The 21307-nt window shown below is 54.1% G+C and overlaps 6 protein-coding genes across 6 annotated transcripts; 3 read left to right on the top strand and 3 right to left on the bottom strand.

The window, feature by feature from the left end:
* Positions 1-2642: 2642 nt before the first annotated feature.
* KVR01_007941 (uncharacterized protein) lies at positions 2643-3389 on the top strand (the record flags this gene model as incomplete). The annotated part of the gene is made up of 1 exon (XM_044784306.1): positions 2643-3389. The coding sequence occupies one exon, from the start codon at positions 2643-2645 to the stop codon at positions 3387-3389; it is 747 nt and encodes a 248-aa protein (XP_044642919.1).
* A 780-nt stretch (positions 3390-4169) lies between these two features.
* On the top strand, positions 4170-5511 carry KVR01_007992 (uncharacterized protein; the record flags this gene model as incomplete). Its single annotated transcript, XM_044784233.1, has 2 exons — positions 4170-4431; positions 4721-5511. 2 exons carry the CDS (start codon positions 4170-4172, stop codon positions 5509-5511), a joined length of 1053 nt encoding a protein of 350 aa, XP_044642970.1.
* A 1892-nt stretch (positions 5512-7403) lies between these two features.
* Positions 7404-8241, bottom strand: KVR01_008060 (uncharacterized protein). The gene is made up of 2 exons (XM_044792978.1): positions 7758-8241; positions 7404-7697 (listed from the first exon to the last, which is right to left on the bottom strand). Exons 1-2 carry the CDS (start codon positions 8183-8185, stop codon positions 7517-7519), a joined length of 609 nt encoding a protein of 202 aa, XP_044643038.1. The 5' UTR covers positions 8186-8241; the 3' UTR covers positions 7404-7516.
* Positions 8242-8571: 330 nt separating this feature from the next.
* Positions 8572-10051, bottom strand: KVR01_007890 (uncharacterized protein; the record flags this gene model as incomplete). The annotated part of the gene is made up of 2 exons (XM_044784863.1): positions 8572-9770; positions 9889-10051. 2 exons carry the CDS (start codon positions 10049-10051, stop codon positions 8572-8574), a joined length of 1362 nt encoding a protein of 453 aa, XP_044642868.1.
* A 5244-nt stretch (positions 10052-15295) lies between these two features.
* Positions 15296-16954, top strand: KVR01_007939 (alpha,alpha-trehalose-phosphate synthase (UDP-forming) TPS1; the record flags this gene model as incomplete). Its single annotated transcript, XM_044787179.1, has 2 exons — positions 15296-15599; positions 15672-16954. 2 exons carry the CDS (start codon positions 15296-15298, stop codon positions 16952-16954), a joined length of 1587 nt encoding a protein of 528 aa, XP_044642917.1.
* Positions 16955-18042: 1088 nt separating this feature from the next.
* Positions 18043-20698, bottom strand: KVR01_007940 (uncharacterized protein; the record flags this gene model as incomplete). The annotated part of the gene is made up of 2 exons (XM_044790002.1): positions 18043-20483; positions 20680-20698. 2 exons carry the CDS (start codon positions 20696-20698, stop codon positions 18043-18045), a joined length of 2460 nt encoding a protein of 819 aa, XP_044642918.1.
* Between the last annotated feature and the right edge of the window lie 609 nt (positions 20699-21307).

The raw sequence follows: 21307 nt of genomic DNA, 5'->3' as shown, positions 1-21307 counted from the left end.
ACATGACGGCCCAGTCTCTTTTTGCACTGGGACTTCCGGACAACCTCTATATATCACCCTGGATTGTCAATTCCTCTTCCTGAGACGGCATATGGGGCCTTCGTAGAATCATGGTCGGACAGTACATGTGTGCCAGTGGTAATGCCAGGTTCAATTCCAACATTGAAGGTTGTTGGCACGTCCAGGTCGCAATGTCTCTGGTGCATCTACAAGTAGCAAAGCCTCACTCTGCAGAATGATCTTCCTCTGCAAAAAGAACTTTGTGTGAAATATCTGGACCAAAACGGACTTGTGAACAAGACCTTAAAGATGATTCTTTTGACCAGATCATCCACCATTGCCTGGATACTCCGCAACGTTTCCAACAGGTCGTCCAACATGTCCTGCCGTTCGAAACAGCATATACTCGTCTATGATGCAGTTAACTGTAGCATTTGGAATGGAACTGCATGATCATGCTCCAGAACAAGTCGCAGAGCTGCTCCACATTATTATACTGCAGTTTCTCGATAGAGCTAACGTCGAGGAAGCTGAGATTCGGGATCATAACATTGAACCCAGCTCCACTAACAACTTGCTGGTCAGACATGGCATGAGACCCTGAGAGCTTTTTACACTATCATTCGAAGATACGTGTAGTCCTCAGGCATGATATAAACTAATTGCGTCCGCACTCGTTTGTGCAACCCTCACTCCTGGGGCACGTTTCTTGCACCAACGGCAAATCAGTGTGCTGGACATTCGGACTTGATGTTAGAAAGGGTCTATCAGAGACCAGCCAACGTCAAAGTAAGGCCCTTATCGACAACACAGTCCAGTTTTTCACCTAGCACATCTGTTATACTCCCAGACTCCATCGCTAAGCGAGACATGCGTATGGCTACATTACAATACAGTTGCAACTCGTCCGGTCCGATGGTTTAATGACCATTCCACCTATTGGCCAGGACCAGTACTTAGTAGACTCAGGGATCGATATCATCCCTAGTTGTGAGAGATCAGATTTCTGTTGATTTCAACGGCCCAATCTACACCATCGTGCACGGCTTGAAGCATATATAAGGCGTTCTGAGTACACCAGCCGCTGCAGATAGGAACAAGAAAATTCTCCCAAGTGGCAGCGTGCATGGTCCCGCACTGATGTGATGTTGATCGAAATTGACGAGCGGTTTCCCAAGTAGAAATAAGATTTTGCAGTAGAATCGTCAGGCGTCGTTCTTTCCTCATGGCATTCTTTGAGAGCTCAAGCATTTTTCATTTCCGCATGAGGGTAGCATGCCTCTCGTGTTTCATGATTTGCGTACTTAAGCAGCACGAATGGTCAGGACCTTGGAAGGAACTGGCTGGGCCAGGGGCTGCCCTGGCCCTGGTCACACCTACGCCTCGTGATATACCGCAGGTTTTGTGTAATATCACGAACAATTAATTGTCATTGCAGAACTGTCATTGTTTGCACTCGGCCCGAAGATACCTGGACACCTCACCATCAACTAAATACCCCCACATCCACATGCTTGTTCTACAGTCAGCCAGCAAGGGACGCAAATGTAACGCGTTTCTGTGGCTGAGCCTCATCTCTCCGTGTCCAACATAGTCGGTCAACGTGGCCCAATATCGCCCTGGTCCAGTGATTGTTGCTGCGTAGGCCCCTATCTGTATGAAGGCGTCATGTATGTCTTCGGCGCCCGCGGGTACGGAATGGAAGCGAAACCAGCTACATTACCTAGGAATATGAATTGCTGGCCCGGGTCGGCACGGATTCCGGTCACAGGGTCCAGTATAGCGCCACGGCGCCCGCCCCATGCTCCGGAGGGAGGTCCTATTGCAGCTCGACCCGCGAGTAGGGTGCTATTCCGCAAGGATCACAGCTAATATGGGGCTCGGCTGTGAGGTGTGACAACGACAACTTACAAGACTGCCAGGCAGCTCGGAGGAGCAGGCAACATGGCGGCAAATCCGTTTTAGCCCCTCTGGTTTTGAACTTTGATTCGTCGCGTTTGGTGGGGTTGTGCTGTGCTGTGGTCGGACGCCGGCAGTTTCCCTGATCTTGGGCGCCAAAACAACAACGTTGTATTGAGGCTCCCGCGAGGTGATCAAGCATTATGCTGCGCCGCGTGCGCGGGGCGCGGGCCCTGGGGCCCTGCCAAGGGGCAAATAATCTGAAACAGCCGTCCCAGCAACGAATGATCTGCAGCCACAATGCTACAAATACCATGGACACCAGCCATAACATAATGGCTTTTTGTTTTAGAGACTTCCTGCAACTGCGATGGCCCCCTCCTGATGATCTACGCCTTTCCGGACAGCTGCCATCTGCCAGTGTCAAGACCTTGGCAGGTGTCGCAGACAGAGATCCTGCATGAACAAGACTCCATGTTCGGAGATCTGTTCTCGATCTGAGCCGGATGGCTCATCTGTCTGGTTAGACAGCTCGGATCCGGCACATCCAGCCCCACAGACCACTGGCATTGACTGCAGGCCTCGAAGAGTAAGTATATCATAATGTGACCCGCGCTTTGCTATCAAGAGACGGTGCCCATGGGTGATTTTCTCCTGCCTGAAGGCTGTCAAAACGACGAATGAGATCTTGAAAATATTATCAATCAGTGCTGGTTGGGCCATCAACCGATCCACAATTCACCATGTACTGGGTACACATGCTCACCTACCTCGGGGCAGTCTATGCAGCCTCGTCATCCGAAAGTCGAAAGCGGGACTTGGCGTCCATCCAGTCCTCCCTAGACGCCCTCAATGTCGGCCTTCAGAGGATCGACACGGCCATCCTGGGTCTCGCAACGGGCACCGGTGCCTCACTGCTGGAGCTTGGCCAGCAGGCCGTCCCCCTCCTCCAGAATGCCAGCGCCCAGATCCGGCAGTCGGAGCCGCTGAGCCTCGAGGACTCCCTCAACCTCGCCACGACGACGCAGGCGCTGCGCCAGAACACCAACCTCACCATCAACGACCTGATCGCCCAGAAGCCCTTGATCGACGCGGCCAACTCGACGGCCCTCGTGGCCGCAGCCCTGCAGCAGCAGCGCGACGCGAGCAGTGACGTGGCCATCGCCCTCACCAACAAGATCGCGCCCAACACGCCCGACGTCGTCCCCGCCCTCAACGAGCTGTCCGGTATCTTTGACCGAGCTATAGCCGTCTTCAGCGGTACGGACCCGGGCGCCGCCGGGCAACTACCGCCCGCTCCTACCTTGACGGCGTCGCCGACAGCGGACCTCTCGCCCGTCACGCTCCCTGCGCCGACACCTCCGACGGCCGGTGCAATGTCGGCGCCAGTGTCCGGGATGGGGACTATCAACCCTGATGGGTCCTGCAATTGCGCGGTCGAATGCCCTGCCGGCTCGCTGGGTGGCGCAATGGCCATGAGATTTATCTAGGAACCATGGAAGGAGCTTATTACTGTTGATTGTATGGAGTAAGGGGTCGGTGTGGGCGTTCTGGTTGCCAGAAACGCTGCCTCTGGATGCAAGGGAAAGTAGGCGCAAAGGTCCTGGCTTTTGAAGGTCGTTTTATTAATAAGGATGAGGAGCAACTTTGAAATCATCGAAGGAACTAATGTTTTACACCACCACAAGACTGAACTTGTTGCAATTTCAGCCAAGTAGAAAGTCTTTAGTCTTTGTTTCAAATAACTCTGTGTGAAAGCTCTCCTGATATCATACAGTCAGCCAACGTCTTGAATTTCCAACTATTCCCCTATCGATGGGGCGGCGGTCGGGTCCCCACTCGATATCCGTCGCCACTTGGGGCATCATCAAAGTTTCGGCAGTCATCCGTTGTTCAGACTGTTATGTCAGCAGGAAACAATATGAGTGGCTACGCTTCTGTGTGCCAGTATCCGTATGTACGCAGGGAAAGCAGAGACAACGGAGCATTAGAATATGCTACTATAGCATCAAGCCTGGCGTCATCCCGTGATAAGTGGCCTGAAACAAGACGACAATGTCCATGCGATTGGCTCGCAAGGTTGCCGTCTCCTCCAAACTCGGATCATCCTTGAACTCTGATGTGGCACCAGCCTCGGTTCACATGCGGAAGCTTTTGGTATACTTTATCCGGCTGCACATAACCTGTCGTCCTCGTGCATGGCTTCTGCACACCAGTTTCGTATTCACCATCGTGGACAGAATCGTAGACTCGTACAGGTGTGACGAATCATGGCTGCCCCGAGAGATTCCCCCAGCAAGGCGGCGATACCGGTAGAACTCCTGAAAGTCGAGGCCGCATTTTTAAAGCGTGCGATTACATCCTCATCCGACAAGCGATCTAAGGGACAAGGCGCCCCCAGCTACAAGCGCGATGTGATGTATGCAGCAAGTAAGCATCATCTGGGTGTTCACTATTCATTCGGCGGCCGATGCTCGTGCTGCTTGATTTCGTACCATATCACGAATAAAGAGATTAGCAGCTGCGGCGGGCGTTGACCAAGCCCGCTTGTTGTGGAATTGGGAACTGACGAGCAATGTAGTGAGAGAGCTCTTGGGCGGGTTGAGCACACAGCAGATACAAACTCTGGTCCCAACGACGGATAAAGTGTACGCAACAGTGGCGAAATGGAAGAACGAAAAAGTCAAGAACGTCAGCTTAGGATCCGGCGCCCAGGGACACTGGATTGGCCCCGAACAAGCCAACCATGTCATGTTGTATTTCCATGGTACGGTCCTCTCACTCGATCGGATGCGGTGGAAGTGCTGACTTTGGACCTCAGGTGGTGGTTTCTACGGCCCGGCAACCATAGGTCACCTGAGATATCAATTCACATTGCAGCGGGAGATGGCAAAACGCGGCCAGGACTTCTCGATATTCTCCCTGACCTATACGCTCTCGCCCGGCGCGACACATCCGACGCAGCTCAAACAGGCAGCCCTGGCGCTGAACTACCTCCTCGTCGACGAGCACCGCGATCCGTCAACCATATTGCTCGGCGGAGACTCAGCCGGCGGGAACCTGGCCGCAGCGCTGTTGGAGCATATCGCTCGACCGCACCCCCAGGTTCCACCAGTCACGCTCTCGCGACCCTTGCATGCCGCCCTCTTGATATCGCCCTGGATCTCGTTTCAACTCAACGATCCATCAGTTGCAAGCAACGCCGAGTCTGACTACCTCACCCCAAGGGCACTGACACGGGCATCCAACGCGTACATACCACCCGGGGGCGAGCATGACCATTACTCGCAGCCCGCGACTGCACCTGTTGAGTGGTGGTCTGACATCGCCCGCAGCGTGGTGGATAAGATGATGATTTGGGGAGGTGGAGGTGAAGTTCTGATTGATGTGATACGGAGTTTCGCCGCTACGGTTAAGAATGGTTTCTCCGAGGCTGATGCGGAAAGGGTCAGCCGGGACGAGCAGAAAGGTACTGACAGGTTTACCTTTGTCGTTACACCTAAGCATGCGCATGAGGAAATGATCATCGATGAGGTGTTCTTCAGAATCAAGAAAGGGGAAGGGGCGGAGGTAATTGAAAGGTGGCTGTCTGGTGTGCTAAAGCTGCTATAAAAGAGGTGATATTTGCCTCGGGAGCAATGCAACAGAGCGACGCTGGTCTCATAATGTTCGCTCGCATGTATGCCTAGGTGCCCTGCTCTGAATCTGCTCAGCCAAAACTTGCCTCGTGGCATGCAGAAAAAGCAGTTGCGTTTGCGTCCAGGTAACTTGCTGAAGTTACCACTTTCATCCACTGTATATCTAGCCCGCCCCAAATTGGCCACCCACCTTGTATTACAGCGCAGTTGAAAATTGGATTGTATGGATTTAGCATTTTCGCACAACCTGGTTGAAAAGCGTGAGAGCCCTCAATTATTATCCTGGTTTCGCTTCAATTTCGCATACGTCCGGGTATGTACATGTTGCCTTCATACGGTGATAAACACTCAAGACCCAGCTTTTTTTTTACAAAAAAAAAGAAGAAAAAAAAAAGAAACCATATGGCATCTAGGGTATGCCGAGTTTGCAAGGTAGGTTTGACTGTTGCTCAAAAAAGAGCCGGGGAATGGGCGCTCACAACCCATACCCTGTTCCTATATTTATTTGTATCTATGAAGCTCTTCACTGCGATATCACAGTAGAGTCACCTTGCTGAATTCAATATTGTCATTGCTCTTGTTTTCAACCGATTCCATTCTAGACAATATGGCTGACGGCGGGTCCTTTACGCCTTAATCACTGCCCAACACATGTGCAGTCACCGAGACAGCATTTCTGGAACACAGGGCTCGAGTTTATCAGTCGCCGCGCCATTTGAGGTTTCTGAACGGAGTGATTCTATTCTTGAAACCGATAACAGACCACGCGAAGTTGCCTGGGAACATGATAAACCAGCGGAGACTATGATCTCCACGTCACCCAGAGACAGTGCAATCAAGAATCCCGTTGGTGGTCACCAGATTTCACTGGACAAATTGAGCAACACTGAAAGCTCGGATCAGGCGAAGGGTTTCAGTGCAGTTCACGCAGTCGCTCTCACAGAGACAAACGGAAGGTTCAGGCTCTTTCCCCGCAAGGTCGTGATCTCAAAGGGAGGAGTCTCATATGGCTCAACCGAACCTCGATACCTATTCCACTATGCCTGATATCGTTTGGTCTTTTGGGTTCTGTCATAACATACGTCCAATCGACTTATGCTGCTGAAAGCACTCCAGCCGCAGACTTCCACTCAGTGACTTGCTCGAGACCGACGTTAGCAAGACCCTCACGGTGCTTCGGACTTCACAAGGGATATTACCAGCCTTGACAAGCCTGACTCTCGAGCTTATCTTCTTCCTACTCCAATGGAGCCAAATGAATCCACCCAACGGGCTTTCAAATCTTCGTATTCTAGCTTTGTCTCCCACAGCTGGCGGCCTGGGAACTTTGCGGCTCCAATCTTCGGCTCCTAGTCTGACTACTAAGCTCTGGGCACTTCTGAGATAGACATCCAGAGCTAACCCAACGCATTCTTCTCGTAGCTGACTTTCTCTTTGCAGGGTGGCACTGACTGCAGCGGGGTAGTTTTCAGGATTGGCGCTGTTTTGTATGACCCGAGCCCCAGAAACCTTCCTCCGGCGCAGCTATCATGGAAACAGAATGCAGTTCTAACGGAGCTTCATAGTCAATACGTCAAAGGTGACTGTCTATAATACGGCCTATTCGTACAACGTCACAGCTGGTGTTGGCACATTCAATGGATCCTTCATGTAGCCATCCAAGGACTTCCTTCATACCTTGTCACCTGGATACCAGTACGAAACTCTACCTTACTCCTATCTCGCCGGTGAGTATGCTCTCGTGATAAACCCCTGAGTATCAGTGGTTGCGCATACTCCCAGGTGCTCCGTCAATCTTTGCGCATCGTAAGGTTCTTTGCCGGGTTGATGATTGCTAGAGTTCAAGTGCTTGCCAGCGATATTGGGCTAGGTATTGAATCATATGCATCATTACCGTCTGGGTTTCATGTAATACCAGGTACTGAAGGTGTTATTCAATAAGCAGGCTATTGGATTTGCGATCCGTGCAACTCTCTCCTTCACAAGGTCCTGGTCGCAATCGGCTTCCAATCCTCAATGCCCTTCTCGGTTGACACCAGCCACACTATTCCACCTTCCCAACCCCCCATGCTGTGAGAGGGATCCCCGAGCGCAACACCAGCCTGCTTGACGGCGTCTTCGATTCCCTTCAGCTTTGCCTCATCGATGGGCATGTCACCACTGACGCTCTTGGTCAACCCAGACCTTTCCGGAGCCGGGCCAGGATTAGAAATAACTTACTACATCAGACTGACATGCGGCCCAAAAGCCTCCTTCCACTCCGCAAGCCACGTCTGCGTCTTTGACCCAACCTCATCCTCGCCTTCAACACCTCGCGCCCTGGAAATAGCCGCCACGTCCCGCGCGCCATCGAACTCGCACTTGATGTAGCACCTTCGGAAGAAGACATCCTGCGACTTGACACTCTCAAACCGCACAGCCACCTTTGCCGCTGCCGGAAACGGGATGCTGTCCAGCCATTTCTGGGGCTCGTCGCCGTAGATGCTTGGGTCGATGCCGGACGTGAGCGTCAGGTGGGGGGCGAAGCTTGGTGGGCGCGGGGACGCGTCTGGGAATTGGGCTGGGAGGGTGACCTCGATGAGCCTGGTGATGACTGCGTGAAGGGGGTGAGTAGGTGGTGGGGTCAGCCAGAGGGAGGATCCCGGCATTTTGAGATGCTGTTTGGCGGCGAGGCCGGTGAGTTCGAGGGGGCTGCGAAGGGAGACTGACGACAGCAACAACTGTGGCCCGAGATGGAGGTTGATATGTGCCCAGGTGAGAGGGGTTAGGGTTTACTCAGTCGTCAACTGGTATATGAAGATGATGTCTCTGTCGCCAAACCACAACCAAACACCTGACCATGGATGTCACTGGTCACCATGTTCTAAGATGTGAAATTGCCAGACATCAGATAAAATGTAAAGAAGTTCAGCAATAGCATGAAAACAAACATAACATGGAGGAGTTCAAATGGGTAGAATTTGGTATCACTCGAATAGAAGACATTATCAGCGCTCATCACTCATTAGTCCACGCATCACAGCGGCGACAGCACTCAAGCCATCGTCCGCCTCCGGTCCGCTCTCCCCTTCCTCCCCTTTCTCCGCCACCACACCTTTATCTTCTTACGCAGGGTCGTGTTGAACCCGTACGTGAGCGCGTTGGCCAGCCCGACAAACTGACTGCTCGACTGCAGCGCCGCCAGCACCCTGCTCTGGGAGGTGTTCCCCGTGGCCTCCAGGAACCGGTTGACCAGGCCCGGGATCCACAGGAGCACGTACATGATCGGGTACGCGTTGAGCAGCAGCATGCGCTTGATCTCCCGCTCCATCTGCCGCGTCCGCCGCCGCTGCGGGAACTCGCTCTCCGTCGTCGCCGTCGCGTCGAACTTGCTCTTGTTCAGGGCTGTCGGGGGTGCCTTGCGGTTGGACGTCGTCTTCATCGTCGGCGGCTGCTGCTGCTGGCCTTGTGTCTCCTCCTCGATGATGCGGTTGTGGATGTGGTTGTAGTCCTCTGGTTCCGAGTCCGATACCGAGCATATTGAGCTGGCCCGGCTCCTCGCCCTCTTTCGGCCGCCCGGCGTGAGCTCGTCGTCGTTTATGTCCTCCTCGTTTTCCCGCACGTAGGCCGCCTCGGGGGCCGACATCTCCCACTGGTCGTCCAGGACCCTCGATATCCTCGACTTGCTGACCGTAGACAGCTCCGTGTCCTGGCGTTCCGCGTCCCCTTCCTCGCGGTTTCTGCCCATCCTGTTGAAGCCCCTACGCTTCCTCCGCGAGCGGTCTGTCGCGCCGCTCAGATCGGTGATGGTGGTGCTGACCATGGATCGGAAGTGCCGGTTCATGTACCACCAGACAAATATGTAGATGCCCGCCGTGAAGAAGATGATGGCGATGCGCCACCCGTGCGTCAGGGCATACCGCAGGCCCGTCTGGGACCTCATGATCCAGCACCAGTTGCCGCTCACGGGGCCCATCTTGCCCATGGCCGTCGCTATCGTCGCCGTGATGAGCGGCACCACCCACACCGAGACACAGATGCCGATCTTGCGCCATCGCGAAGCGTCGGGCATGTATGTCGTCCGCGTGATGGTCAGGAGGGTGACGAGGGCGATGACCAGGATGGAGAAGTCCGAGGCTTGCACCGACATCTGGCCGATGAAGCCGTTCACGGTACATGCCGTGCCGGGGTATAGTGCATGGTCGCGTAGATATATTATACCTGAAATTGTGTTGTTCAGTGTATTTACAAATTCTGTACCTTCGTATTAGCGACTGTCATCCAAGATGTTCACACTGAAGCACCGAAGTAGGTGGCATGCAGCAGTTTTGGGTGGCCTGTGTCCATGGGGTGAGTCAAGGGTACCACGTACCAGCCAGAGCCAGATTGAAAACCAGAGCATGGCGAAAAGAACGTTGCTCGCGGCGATAGTATGCGTACGATATCAAAACGCAAGTCGTCGCTATGAATGATATCAGGCTGCCCGAGAAGGTGATCGAGGAGACGAGCCGATCGAAATCTTGTCTTGGATCCATCGTAATGGGTACGGGTACCAGCAGACTCGAGTGGTGTCGATGTGTTAGAAAAGAGAGCGATAGCGGTGGTCACGCCAGATGAGTCGCCCGACCCTGCCGGACTGGACAACAGCCAAAGAAAGTGAGTGGCCCTCCACCAAGGTGGACCGCGGGGGTTGTCGTCCACCGGTCGTAAGTCAGGGGTCACGATGTCATGAAATTCGTGCCATCAATTATCATGTCGTGGGTGGGAAATGGTTCGCCGGGTCGACCCTCGGGAAGTGGATGGGTGGTGATGAATTCGACTCGCGAATAGTTTAATTCGGGAAAGCGAAAAGAAAGGTCGCTGGTACTGCAAGCGAGCACAGCAGCAGAGAGGGAACGAGGAGACGGCCTTCTTGCTCGATTAACCGACAAACCCGTGGAGCCAAGCAGGGCGCAGCGGAGCCCATGCCCTGGACATTGAAGTGGACCATGCCGCCATTATCAAAAGGGCTCCCGAAGAATTATTATACAGAGGCTTCCCGACCGCACGTAGATATCACAACTGACTCGTGGTCTGCTCGCACGACGTTGATTTCAGGGGTTGACGCGGGCTCCCACGTCGATCCCTGACCCGCAAATGACCCGGCCAGGTCCAGTATCCTGGATTGGCGAGGGCCAAGCCATGGGAGTGCTATTTCTGGTCTGCTTTGAAAAATTGACGTTCATGCGGATCGGGTGAAGCGCGCGGGCGGCTGCTTGCTTTTCGCCTGTGGAGGGGGAAAAAAGAGAAGGTCTGAGCACTCTGGGGCCAGGGCAGGGCAGGATGGAGTCGGGCCAAGCACAAAGCCCTACGGCTTGCAGTCCATCATCCCATACCCCAACGTGCGCTTCAACCAATCCTTTGCGAAGCTTATCTGGGTGTCATAGTATCCAGGTTTTGCCGTTGTCGCGCATAGCCGCAAGCTGAAGGGGGCCTTACTGCGGAATGCTATCGACCTACCCTACCTTGGCCTAGTTTGACGAGCTTGCCGAGTTTCGCAACAAGACTGACATGATCTGGGGGAAGTTCCACTCAACGGGTCCACAATCTCGCTCTCCTCGTTTCAGAACTCACGGGGCGACGAGGCGAGGGGATGACAAGCTTCCTAGGTGTCAACCCGTCCTCTCCGAGTCACTAAACTCTCCGAATCACAGAAGAGGAGCCTCGTGAGACGAGTAGACGAGAGACTCTCGGCTGATGTAGCCGATGTAAAAGTTGGAGCGGGAGCGCGAGGAGGTAGTTGCGCTACTAGACATATCCACTCGCGACGCATGCCTGTCCGTCCCGAGGTCATGTTGGAGCAACGGCTCCTGGGTCAGATGAACTTGCCGGCCCTCAGCCATTCGGCTGTTCGACCATGATTCGTCCGTATCGTTTCAATCATTGATGCTTTTCCGTGGCAGTGACAACCTGACACCGGCAGCTCGTTTTTTGCAACCTGTGAAGGGTATCGTCAATGCCGTGGCAGACTGGCAACCGGACGCCTGGAGGTCGGCATACAATAGTCCGCACCTGCGCGAGTCGTTGATTAACATCGGACTCTCGGACTCAAAACATGCCCCTGCAGCCCATGTGAGGTCACCTGTGTGGGTGGACTGAGGCTGACCACGTGAGGTCGGGGGCGACTGTAATTTAGAAACTACATTTCGTATTCCCACGGAATTGGTCTTACCTCGTTATGCTGTTCCACTTCAGCTGTAAACTTAAACCTTAAAAGACATGGTAAACGAAAGTTCGTCAAGCTTAGTAAGGGACTGGAGATTCAAAATAGATTTATGGGGCGTCGCCAGTTCCACGATCACGGTAAAGGTAACTTGGAGCAATATACATCCGTGGTGAGTTTTGCCCGGTGGACACACTAAATCAAAAGTGGTTTTCATATCTGCGTAGAATCCGGAGTCAACTGTGGCAGCACACTAGTAGCTGTAGGGTGAAACAAGCTGAGCCACCAAGCAAACGAAACGCCGTTGCAGCACTCACATAGCAATTATCTCCCCAAATTACCCAAAGGTCTCTAGTTCATAGCAGTGCCAAGATTGCTGTGATGGTCGGTAAGGCATAGGCCTCAGCTAGACCTAAAGGTTACCTAGGTAGTATTAGTGGCGCACGCACGCCGTCAAAGAAGCAATTCTGCGCGACACTCAGCCACTCTCCAGCGATGGTCGTGGCTGCTAGCAGTCATTTTCGTGAGAAGCGAGGTTCGCGCCCTCCGGATGGTTCCCGCCAACAATCTCCATTTTTTGAGAATCTTGGCTGACGAGACACATGCCCCGTAACAAGCGAAATCGCGCTCTGCGCGCGCGCTGGCCATCTCGCGTCGCCGATCCGTCATGATGCTCATAGTCCCCACTGTCTCAGCAGTGTTGAGCCGTGGCTCAAGCGTTAGCACCATCTCTCGAGGCGCGCAGGTGGCAGTCGGTGACGTGTGGGGACCTTCACGTGAAGGGCCATAGGCTACTCCCCCAGAATTGCTGCGATCACCGTGAATCTTCCGGCAAGTTGAGAAAGCTGGGAGAGTGGTCATTTTCGTCGTTCATGACTTGTAACAACGCCACCCCGTGATTTCGTCCAGACGCATGTGGAGTCGAGAATCCGGTTGTGGGCTCATTCCAATTTACCCCTGCTCCACGGATGCTCAACGACTGTGACGCTGGCCTTGAATGCAGGATCAGCCACCTCGTCCAGCAATGGCCTGAAGCAAGCGATAGACCTCGGAGGGATCGAGTGAGCGTGACTTTGTATTGCCCGTTGCACGAGGCTGTGCTCGAAGTCCAAGCTGGTCAGGTGTGGCAACTCAGCCAGCGAAACCGGAACTGCCAATTAGATACTTAAGTACAGCCGTGAAGCGAACAGGCCGTCTAGGATCTGTCTCCCCTCTCGTCACATGATATTCGTGTTTCGATAACTTGAGATTCCTATTTTGCGAGGATACTGGCCCCGTAGGTCGCAATGAAGTTTCCGTCACTACCTAGGTAAGGATGCAACGGCCATGCAAGGTCGATCGTTTTCACCACCCGGCCTTCGGAACTCATCAATTTATAGGCGTAGTAGATCATATGAGACATGTTGCAAATGGGGTTTTCGATTTGTTCATCTCAGGCCGGTAGCACTTGAGGATACGAGAGCATCGATCAATTCGTTGAGAGAGCGTAGAGGCGGGAACGAACCGCTTACTCTGCCGCAGGTCGTACTTCCAGCCCTCAGTAGGCACGAGCACGACTGCACTGTCTCTACTTAAGTAGAGGCAGGTGGGCTTCTCTGCATTCACAGACCGCCTCTTCCAGTAAGACCATCGCTTGGCTTGAGTGACTGAATGCCCGACAAGATCTACCCGGCTCCTGTCATCAGCCGAAACGCCTTCTTCATGTCGGGCACAAGCAAGAAAGTAGAGGTCTAATGCGGCACGAAGATAAGGCCACGAACCCAGGCAGAATTTCCGGGGATTGTTATACTGCTGGCATTCAAGTTGTGTTCTTTTTTGAAACGCTGGATTTTAAGCGTTTACCACTGTATGAAGGCGCCGCATCCATGGATATGTTTTATATGTATCCAAGTAAGGGGCTTATAAACGAAAACACTTTATATGTATGTGGATTAGAGACGAAACCAACAGATTGAATACAGACACAAGCCTTTTGCGCAGGTGCTGCTATGTGGCCATGCATGCAAGTGGTATCTTTCTTCCACCTTCGTGCTACTAGGAATAGGTTACCTTGCTATGCACGTGAGGAACCCTCAAGTGCTCCTACTAGTATGGGATAACCACCTAGGTACCTGCCTGTAATTGCTCTTATAGAACAGGGCACCATAGAAGGTCTTGAAATGAAATCTGCTATGATTCATTATCATTTTAGGTCTCTTTGGTTCTATCATCACTCTGCCCAAAAGCAACAACTCGACCGGGGGAGTGTCAATATCCAACTGCCCAGGGGTTAAGTTCTTTCTCAGCAAGAGGCTTTAGTAATGGCAAGCATGTTAGGAGATGGATGGTAACATGGGAATCAGTCTACAAATCTGGGCTTAGCACGAAATCTCCTGTCTGACCTGCCTTCTTGTCCGGTATGATCTGAGCTTGTTGCTTCAAACTCGACATGTCCCTTCTCATGCAGTCTTGGCCCATGGCGTTGGCAGGATGTCATGGAGACCCAAGCGGAAGATGCCGACCGGTAGGCTGCATATAAAATTTTAGCGTGGGCATGTGGCAGCACTGGCATGCCTGACTGGTCGGGCCGGGCCACAAAGTCAGGTTTTCAATGGACGGTCGTGGATAGCGTCCTAACAACCTAACAGGGCAACAACATGGACCTGGGAGCACTAGCTTATGGCCGGGCCGGGTTGCCTTTCACATGTTGTCAGGTGTGCCTGTCGCTTATTACTGGTATGAAATGTGAGGACAAGCAGACAAGGCTCGTTCTAGACCGTTGGGAACAAAGAACATACCTGGTGGGGGCGTGGGGCAGCGCTGGCTCTTATCGATAGCCGCTGGACAAGGATCTCACGGGCCAAAGTACCTGGGTACTCAGATACTCTTGCCTGACTGATTCTTGGATATTTCCATGTTTTGGACAGTTCTAGTTACTTAGTTCTACACATGCAGTTGCTTAGTCCTAGTCAGCTTTTGCCTAGGTATCAAATCAGAATTATTTAGATATTATTTGACTGCCAGCCACCCAAGGTCTGTGGGAAATGGCACAGTCCTTGTCTGTCGAGGGAAAAAAAAGTACTTGGTACGTGCCCCCCAGCCCAATCGCCCATGCACTCCTGACAGCAAAATTACGTAGCTCTGTACTGGCACGGAAGGAAAGCTCCAGCATCTCTGACTTTCTCTTGGCCGCCTCGAGGATTCCTGCCAACTTCTAATTCTAGAACCATCATCGTCACACCCTCCACATAGCAGCCACTTCAACCTTTGTTTTCCTGCTCCCATTCTTTCTCTTCCCAGCCATTTTCAAGCCAGCCCTCTCAGCATACCATAATAGGCATCTAGACCTGTTGTCGCCCAGCGCAGTCGACAATCACCCTGGTGTCACCCGAGACCCAACATACCCCGCCATCGACTGACTCTCATCTCCTCTGTTCCGCAAAACCAAAAAGCCTTCTGCGCCTCGGCCTGACTCCTCATAGGCGAGGGACTTCCCGGTCAGGATTACCACCGGACACACACACAAACACACAAACAGCTGCATAGCTGTGCCTCTCGCCCATCACCCACCCACAGCTTCCTTGGAAGTACTGTCAACATGCCCAACGAGGAATCTCTTGCCAACGGCACCAGCCGCCTCCGCATCGTGTCGAATCGTCTGCCCTTGACAATCAAGCGCAGCGATGATGGCCAGTACAACTTCTCCATGTCCTCTGGTGGCCTTGTCACCGGCCTCAGCGGTCTGTCCAAGACCATGCAATACGAGTGGTACGGATGGCCAGGCCTCGAAGTACCAGAGAACGAGATCCCACACGTGCAGGACATGCTGAAGAAGGACTGCAATGCGCACCCCGTCTTCATCGATGATGATCTGGCCGACAAGCACTACAATGGATTCTCCAGTGCGTTCACTCTACCTCCCACTCCCCATCCCCCAGCATCCAAGCCATCCTGCTGACAGCCCTGTTTCACAGACGAGATCCTCTGGCCCCTGTTCCACTACCACCCCGGTGAGATCACCTTTGACGAGTCTGCCTGGGCCGCCTACCACGAAGTCAACCAGCTGTTTGCCAAGACGGTTGTGGCCGACGTCCAGGACAATGACATGATCTGGGTCCACGACTACCACCTCATGCTCCTGCCACAGATGCTGCGCGAGCTGATTGGCGACACAAAGAAGAATGTCAAGATCGGCTTCTTCCTCCACACACCATTTCCCTCTTCCGAGGTCTACCGTATCATTCCCGTCCGCGAGGCCCTGCTGTACGGCATCCTCCACTGTGACCTGATCGGCTTCCACACCTACGATTATGCCCGCCACTTCTTGTCCTCCTGCAGCCGGATATTGTCCGCCACCACGACACCAAATGGCGTCGACTTCAACGGCAAGTTCGTCACGGTCGGCGCGTTCCCCATCGGTATCGACCCGGAGAAATTTGTCGAGGGCCTCAAGAAACAGAAGGTCCAGGAGCGTATCGCTGCATTGAGGCGCAAGTTCGAGGGCGTCAAGCTCATTGTCGGTGTTGACAGGCTCGACTATATCAAGGGTGTGCCGCAGAAGCTCCACGCACTCGAGGTCTTCTTGACAGAGCACCCCGAATGGATCGGCAAGATCGTCCTGGTGCAGGTTGCCGTGCCCTCTCGGCAGGACGTCGAGGAGTACCAGAACCTGCGCGCCGTGGTCAACGAGCTCGTCGGCCGCATCAACGGCCGTTTCGGCACCATCGAGTTCATGCCCATCCACTTCCTCCACCAGAGCGTCAGCTTCGAGGAGCTCACAGCCCTCTACGCCGTCTCGGATGCCTGTTTCGTCACCTCGACGCGTGACGGCATGAACCTCGTCTCGTACGAGTACATCGCCACCCAGCGTGAGCGCCACGGCGTCATGATCCTGTCCGAGTTTACGGGCGCCGCACAGTCGCTGTCCGGCTCGCTCATCGTCAACCCCTGGAACACCGAGGACATGGCCAACGCCATCCACGACGCCGTGACCATGTCCGCCGAGCAGCGCGAGGCCAACTACAAGAAGCTCGAGAAGTATGTCTTCAAGTACACCTCCGCCTGGTGGGGCAAGCAGTTCGTCACCGAGATGAAGCGCCTCGACGCCACCGTCGGCAAGGGCCAGGGCGGCATCCCCGTCGGCAACGGTCCGCCCAAGATCCCCCTCAAGGAGAAGGTCGCCGAGAAGGTGAAGGACGCGGTCGAGACTGTCACCGGCGGGAACGCTGATGGTAACGAGACCGAGAAGGCGTCGTAAGAGGCCCGCCAGTATCCAATCAAGGTCAGGGCAGGCAGCCGACCGATTAAAAGACTTTGTAGATGAGGCCGGAGACGACGATGGCTGCCCCTTGGCTGGGGGAAATGTCCCGGTGCAAACGAAAACACCATGAAACTCCCCACCCCCTTTTTAGAAGCAGTTTGAGTAGCTGGCTAGATGGATGACAACTGCCCTCTCCCCTACATTGACCACAGAGTTTCCGGTCATTAGTACTTGCAGCATTTTGGAGTTGGAGTTCTCGGAACAGGCACAATACAGGCGTTTTCCTTGCGGTTCCGTTTCCCTGCTCGTTGCGCATTACGCATTGTCTATCTGCGTGTGATTTGGACCATGTCCACATGTCATTCAGTTATGAACACTCACCGCACACACCAGGGCGCCCCTGTGACAGTTGGGTGGGATCTGGATGTTTCGACATTCCAGCTAGCTATCTGGGGTATCTATCTACCTATCCTAGGTAACCCTGCCTACCTACCTCCCTCCCTACTCGCAACGCCGACCGTACATCATGACTGAGAATCAAAGGTCAAGCAAGTCACGCGTCAGGTCAACGCAGACGAAGTCAAGCCAGAACGCAAAGGCAAAGGCACACAAAGAGAGCGAGCAGGATTAGGTCTGAATCCACTTCATTCATATGCGCACTCGCATGGGGGGAGGTATCTAAGCAGACGTTCAAAAAGTGGCATGTGTAAAAAGTAGAAAACAACACAAAAAAAGAGAGAGAGAAAGGACATGTGGACGAGTAGTAAAATGTCCTGGCAAAATCCGAAGCGAATATCGATCGGAGAAGAAAGCAAGCAATGGAAAGAAAACCAGTCTCCGGTCCAAAAGCTGGGACCAAGCAATCCATATTCATGTAAAACGCCTCAAGCTGTGGGGGGGAAAATCACCAAGAGAGACAGCCACTCCACCTCTGCATCACGTCATATCCCTGTCCTCACAAAAGTTTCCTGATCTCCGCGATCCATCCATCCATCGCCTTTCCCCATCACCCACATAAGGGGGGTATAATCATCCAGCCGTAAGCTCCTACCGCGACATGCCATTTCCCCAACAGGTCAATCTCTCTAGTAGGGAGAGTTGACAATGTCCTCCTTCTTAAGTCGGTCCACGGGGCCACCGCGCCTGGGCGTGGAGTATGCAGCAGCACTGCGCCTGACACTCGGGCCGGCGATGCTCTCGCGCGTGGGCCGCTTGAGCTTCTCCTTCTGGAGCATGTTGACCTCGTTGGGCAGCGCGTAGATGACGTTGCGGTCGCTCCCGAACCTGAAGTCGTCCGCCTTGACCGTGTCGGCGTACCGCTTGATCATGTACGGCGCCTTCTGGCCCCGCAGGGTCCTCTTGAGGTTCCACTCGATCACGTAGGGGCCCGTGGCCGAGATGATCGAGGTCTCCTCCGAGTTCTGGCCGGCGTTGAACTTGGCCGGCGTGAAGGATACCCCCTTGCCAGTCTCGTAGGCGAACTGGGCGACGTGCTCGGGTGTCAGGGCCAGCCGGCGCGGCTGCGGCTTCGCGTCGGCTGCGAAGGACTTCTCGAAGCCGAGCTTGCCCTCGTTCTTGCCCGACTTCTGCTGCGCGTCGATCAGGAGCAGGTACGTGCGGCATGTTGCCAGCACCCAACGACCATCGGCGGAGACATCGAGGCCGATGATGGGCTCGCCAAGGGCGGGAATGTGCGTCTTGGCATTGATGCCCAGTCGGTCAAACAGACGGATGTCACCCTTGTTCGAAGCTACGGCGATGTGGCCCTTCTCCGTCGTTGCGACCGACGAGAAGTCGTTCTTGGACACGTACTGCTTCAGTTGGGAGTCAACGAGCTTGTTGCCTGACAATCTGGGGTCGACACGGTACAGAGCGTTGCGGCTGATTCCAAGGAATGTTGGCTCAGACGTCATCTGTGCGAACTTGTTCTCCGGGGCAAATGTGATGGCGGGTATATCGTCGTGGATCTTCCACTCGTCGACAACCTTTCCGTACTCGAGGTCCATGCGGTACAGCTTGTTGGGGTCGCTGTCATTTTGCAAGATCATGTTGTTGTCCTCATTGTGCAGCATCACTTTCTTGGGCGTGAACAGCTTGCCACCCGGAGTCTCGACCTTGGAGATGGTGGTGCTGAACTCGAGCTTGTTGTTGGGTGTATGCCTGAAGACACCGATCTTGGAGCCGCGAACAACAAATGACCGGTCATGCTTGTATCCAACAGCGATGGCCTTGTTGGTCTCCTTGTCGTTTGGCTTCACTGCGACATCGTCCTCGTCTTCATCGCTGTCGTAGTGCTCGCTGCGAGGGCTGTCATCCTCCTCCTCCTCCTCTTCTTCCTCCTCGGTATGCTCCTCCTCCTCAGGCTCGGCATCCGCGGCTTCGGCGTCCTCCATTGCAAGATCGGCAAAGGCATCGGTGACGTAATCGCGCTCTGTCTCCTTGACCTTGGTCCACTTTATCTCGTTCAGCTGCTCCCAGAGTGCCCGGAGTAAGCCTTCCTGGAAACGCTCGAGTTGTGCTTGGTCCTTGAACCGTAATAGCCAAGAGTAGGCAGAGCCATCATTGGAGAACTGGTTGAAGATGAAGGACAAGAACTCGAAATTGAACACGGGGTTGATGTCGGCAATGACTGGGATACCGAGCCAGCTGCGATCCTTGCCCTCAACGTTGAGCCAGTATTTCCAGTTTCCAATCTCAGTCACCGTGGCAGTGACAGAGGCATCCTGCAGGACGAAGGCACCGGATGGGAAGTCGAAGAAATGGAGCTCGGCGGTCTCGGCAACCAGCAGCTCAGTCGGCTCGGGGGCGGTATCGAATTTCGGAGGGGAGGTGCTTCTTGTCTGAGCAGGCGCCTCATTGACCTCCTCCTCTTCAGACGGTTGCTTGCCCCTCTTGACGCCGATATTAGTAGTAGCTGGGCGTTTGTTCAGAGACATTTGTTCGACCGAGTCAATGGACCGTGCGAGCGTGGGACTGTGGAGAGGGCTTGCTTGGGGTATAGGCTGCTCGTCGAATTCGAACTGCTGCAGGTCTTGGTCGGAAGCGGTCGTGAAGGGCTTGCGGTACTTGCGTTCGTACTGACACTGCTTTGCCACAAGCTCGAACTGGTCGATCTGCTGGCCAGCGGCGGCTGGGTCACACACAAACTCGAAGACGTCGCCGGCGTCACCGCTCAGGTCTTTCCAGCACAGCACCTTCTCGCGCGAGGTTTCTCGGTTCTTGACGCGGAAGTGGATGGCCTCGTCAAGGAGGAATGTTTTTTCGTCGCGGTCTGATGCAAGGGCGTCGATCTCGGCGTCCTCGCCCTCTTCCTCGGCCAGGAGGTCCTCCTCGCCTTCCTCGAACACTCGTTGGACGACTAGCTGATACTGGAAATCCTGGCCGGTTCTGCGGATGCGGGCAGAGGCATCCTTGAAGATGAGTTCGGAGTAGCCCTTGGGCGAGAGGGGTCGGACGAGGTAGAGTTGGCCCTGGGGGAGCTCGATCATAGACTCCTGGCCACCGGCGCCGAAGATGAGTTTGCTGACTGAAAGGCAGGTTAGCTGGAAGAGCTTGGGGAAATGCAAAATGCACCAGTGTGGTGCTGGATGAAAAGGAAGGTCGAGATTTGGGCCTCGTGCCCGGTTGGTGACCAGCGGCGGTGATGTGACGGAGGGGCTGCTGCTGGTGTTTATGCAGATTGGCGGGGCAACAGGTGCCAGCACAGCAATGGAATTACTTACCATTACGCAGGACAAACATCTTGACAAGTCAGCAACAGCCAAGATGGATGTGGAAGAAGGCACCTGTCTGTTCTCTTCTGATTCAGGCCGTCGAGGCAACAAGAGGCGGAAAAGGTGCTGTCCGGTGCGAGGGGTTGAGGATGAATCTCGCAAGCCTTGTCGCTGCACTTGGCAGATTAGGCTGCTGATAGAAGATCAGCCTGGATCTCTGAAAGCAGGAACAGGGTAGTGTTAGGTGGGAGCCCCAGTGCTGGTTGCTGCGTCATCCTAAGCGAGTTGAAGGGAGGTGGTCCAGGCCGCTTGGAGGCCTGAGCTCGCCACATGACGCACGGACATCATCGCGCTAGACCCTCAGAGGCAAGGTTTGTCAGGCTAAGGCGTGGCCGATCTAGCATGCTACCTGCAGATGCATCTGTCACTTGCCGTACCGTTGATGTACTTCAAGTTCATCTGAAGCAATTGGTGTAATTGCATGCCCGGGTAGGTTAGGGTGTACGGAGTACACTTCACGTCGAGGCCCCAGTATCCTTCGCAAAACACAACCCCCTTCTTCGTCAATCTTCAAGTCAACTTGCCTCGGGATCTCACCAAGGATAACCCGCACTGAGATGACCCTCCTGAGGATAAC

Source organism: Diaporthe batatas (assembly GCF_019321695.1).
Source record: "Diaporthe batatas strain CRI 302-4 chromosome Unknown Contig00009, whole genome shotgun sequence".
NCBI classification, from domain to species: domain Eukaryota; kingdom Fungi; phylum Ascomycota; class Sordariomycetes; order Diaporthales; family Diaporthaceae; genus Diaporthe; species Diaporthe batatas.
The sequence above is the reverse complement of the archived record's forward strand: the minus strand, read 5'-3'. Positions and strand labels throughout refer to the sequence as shown.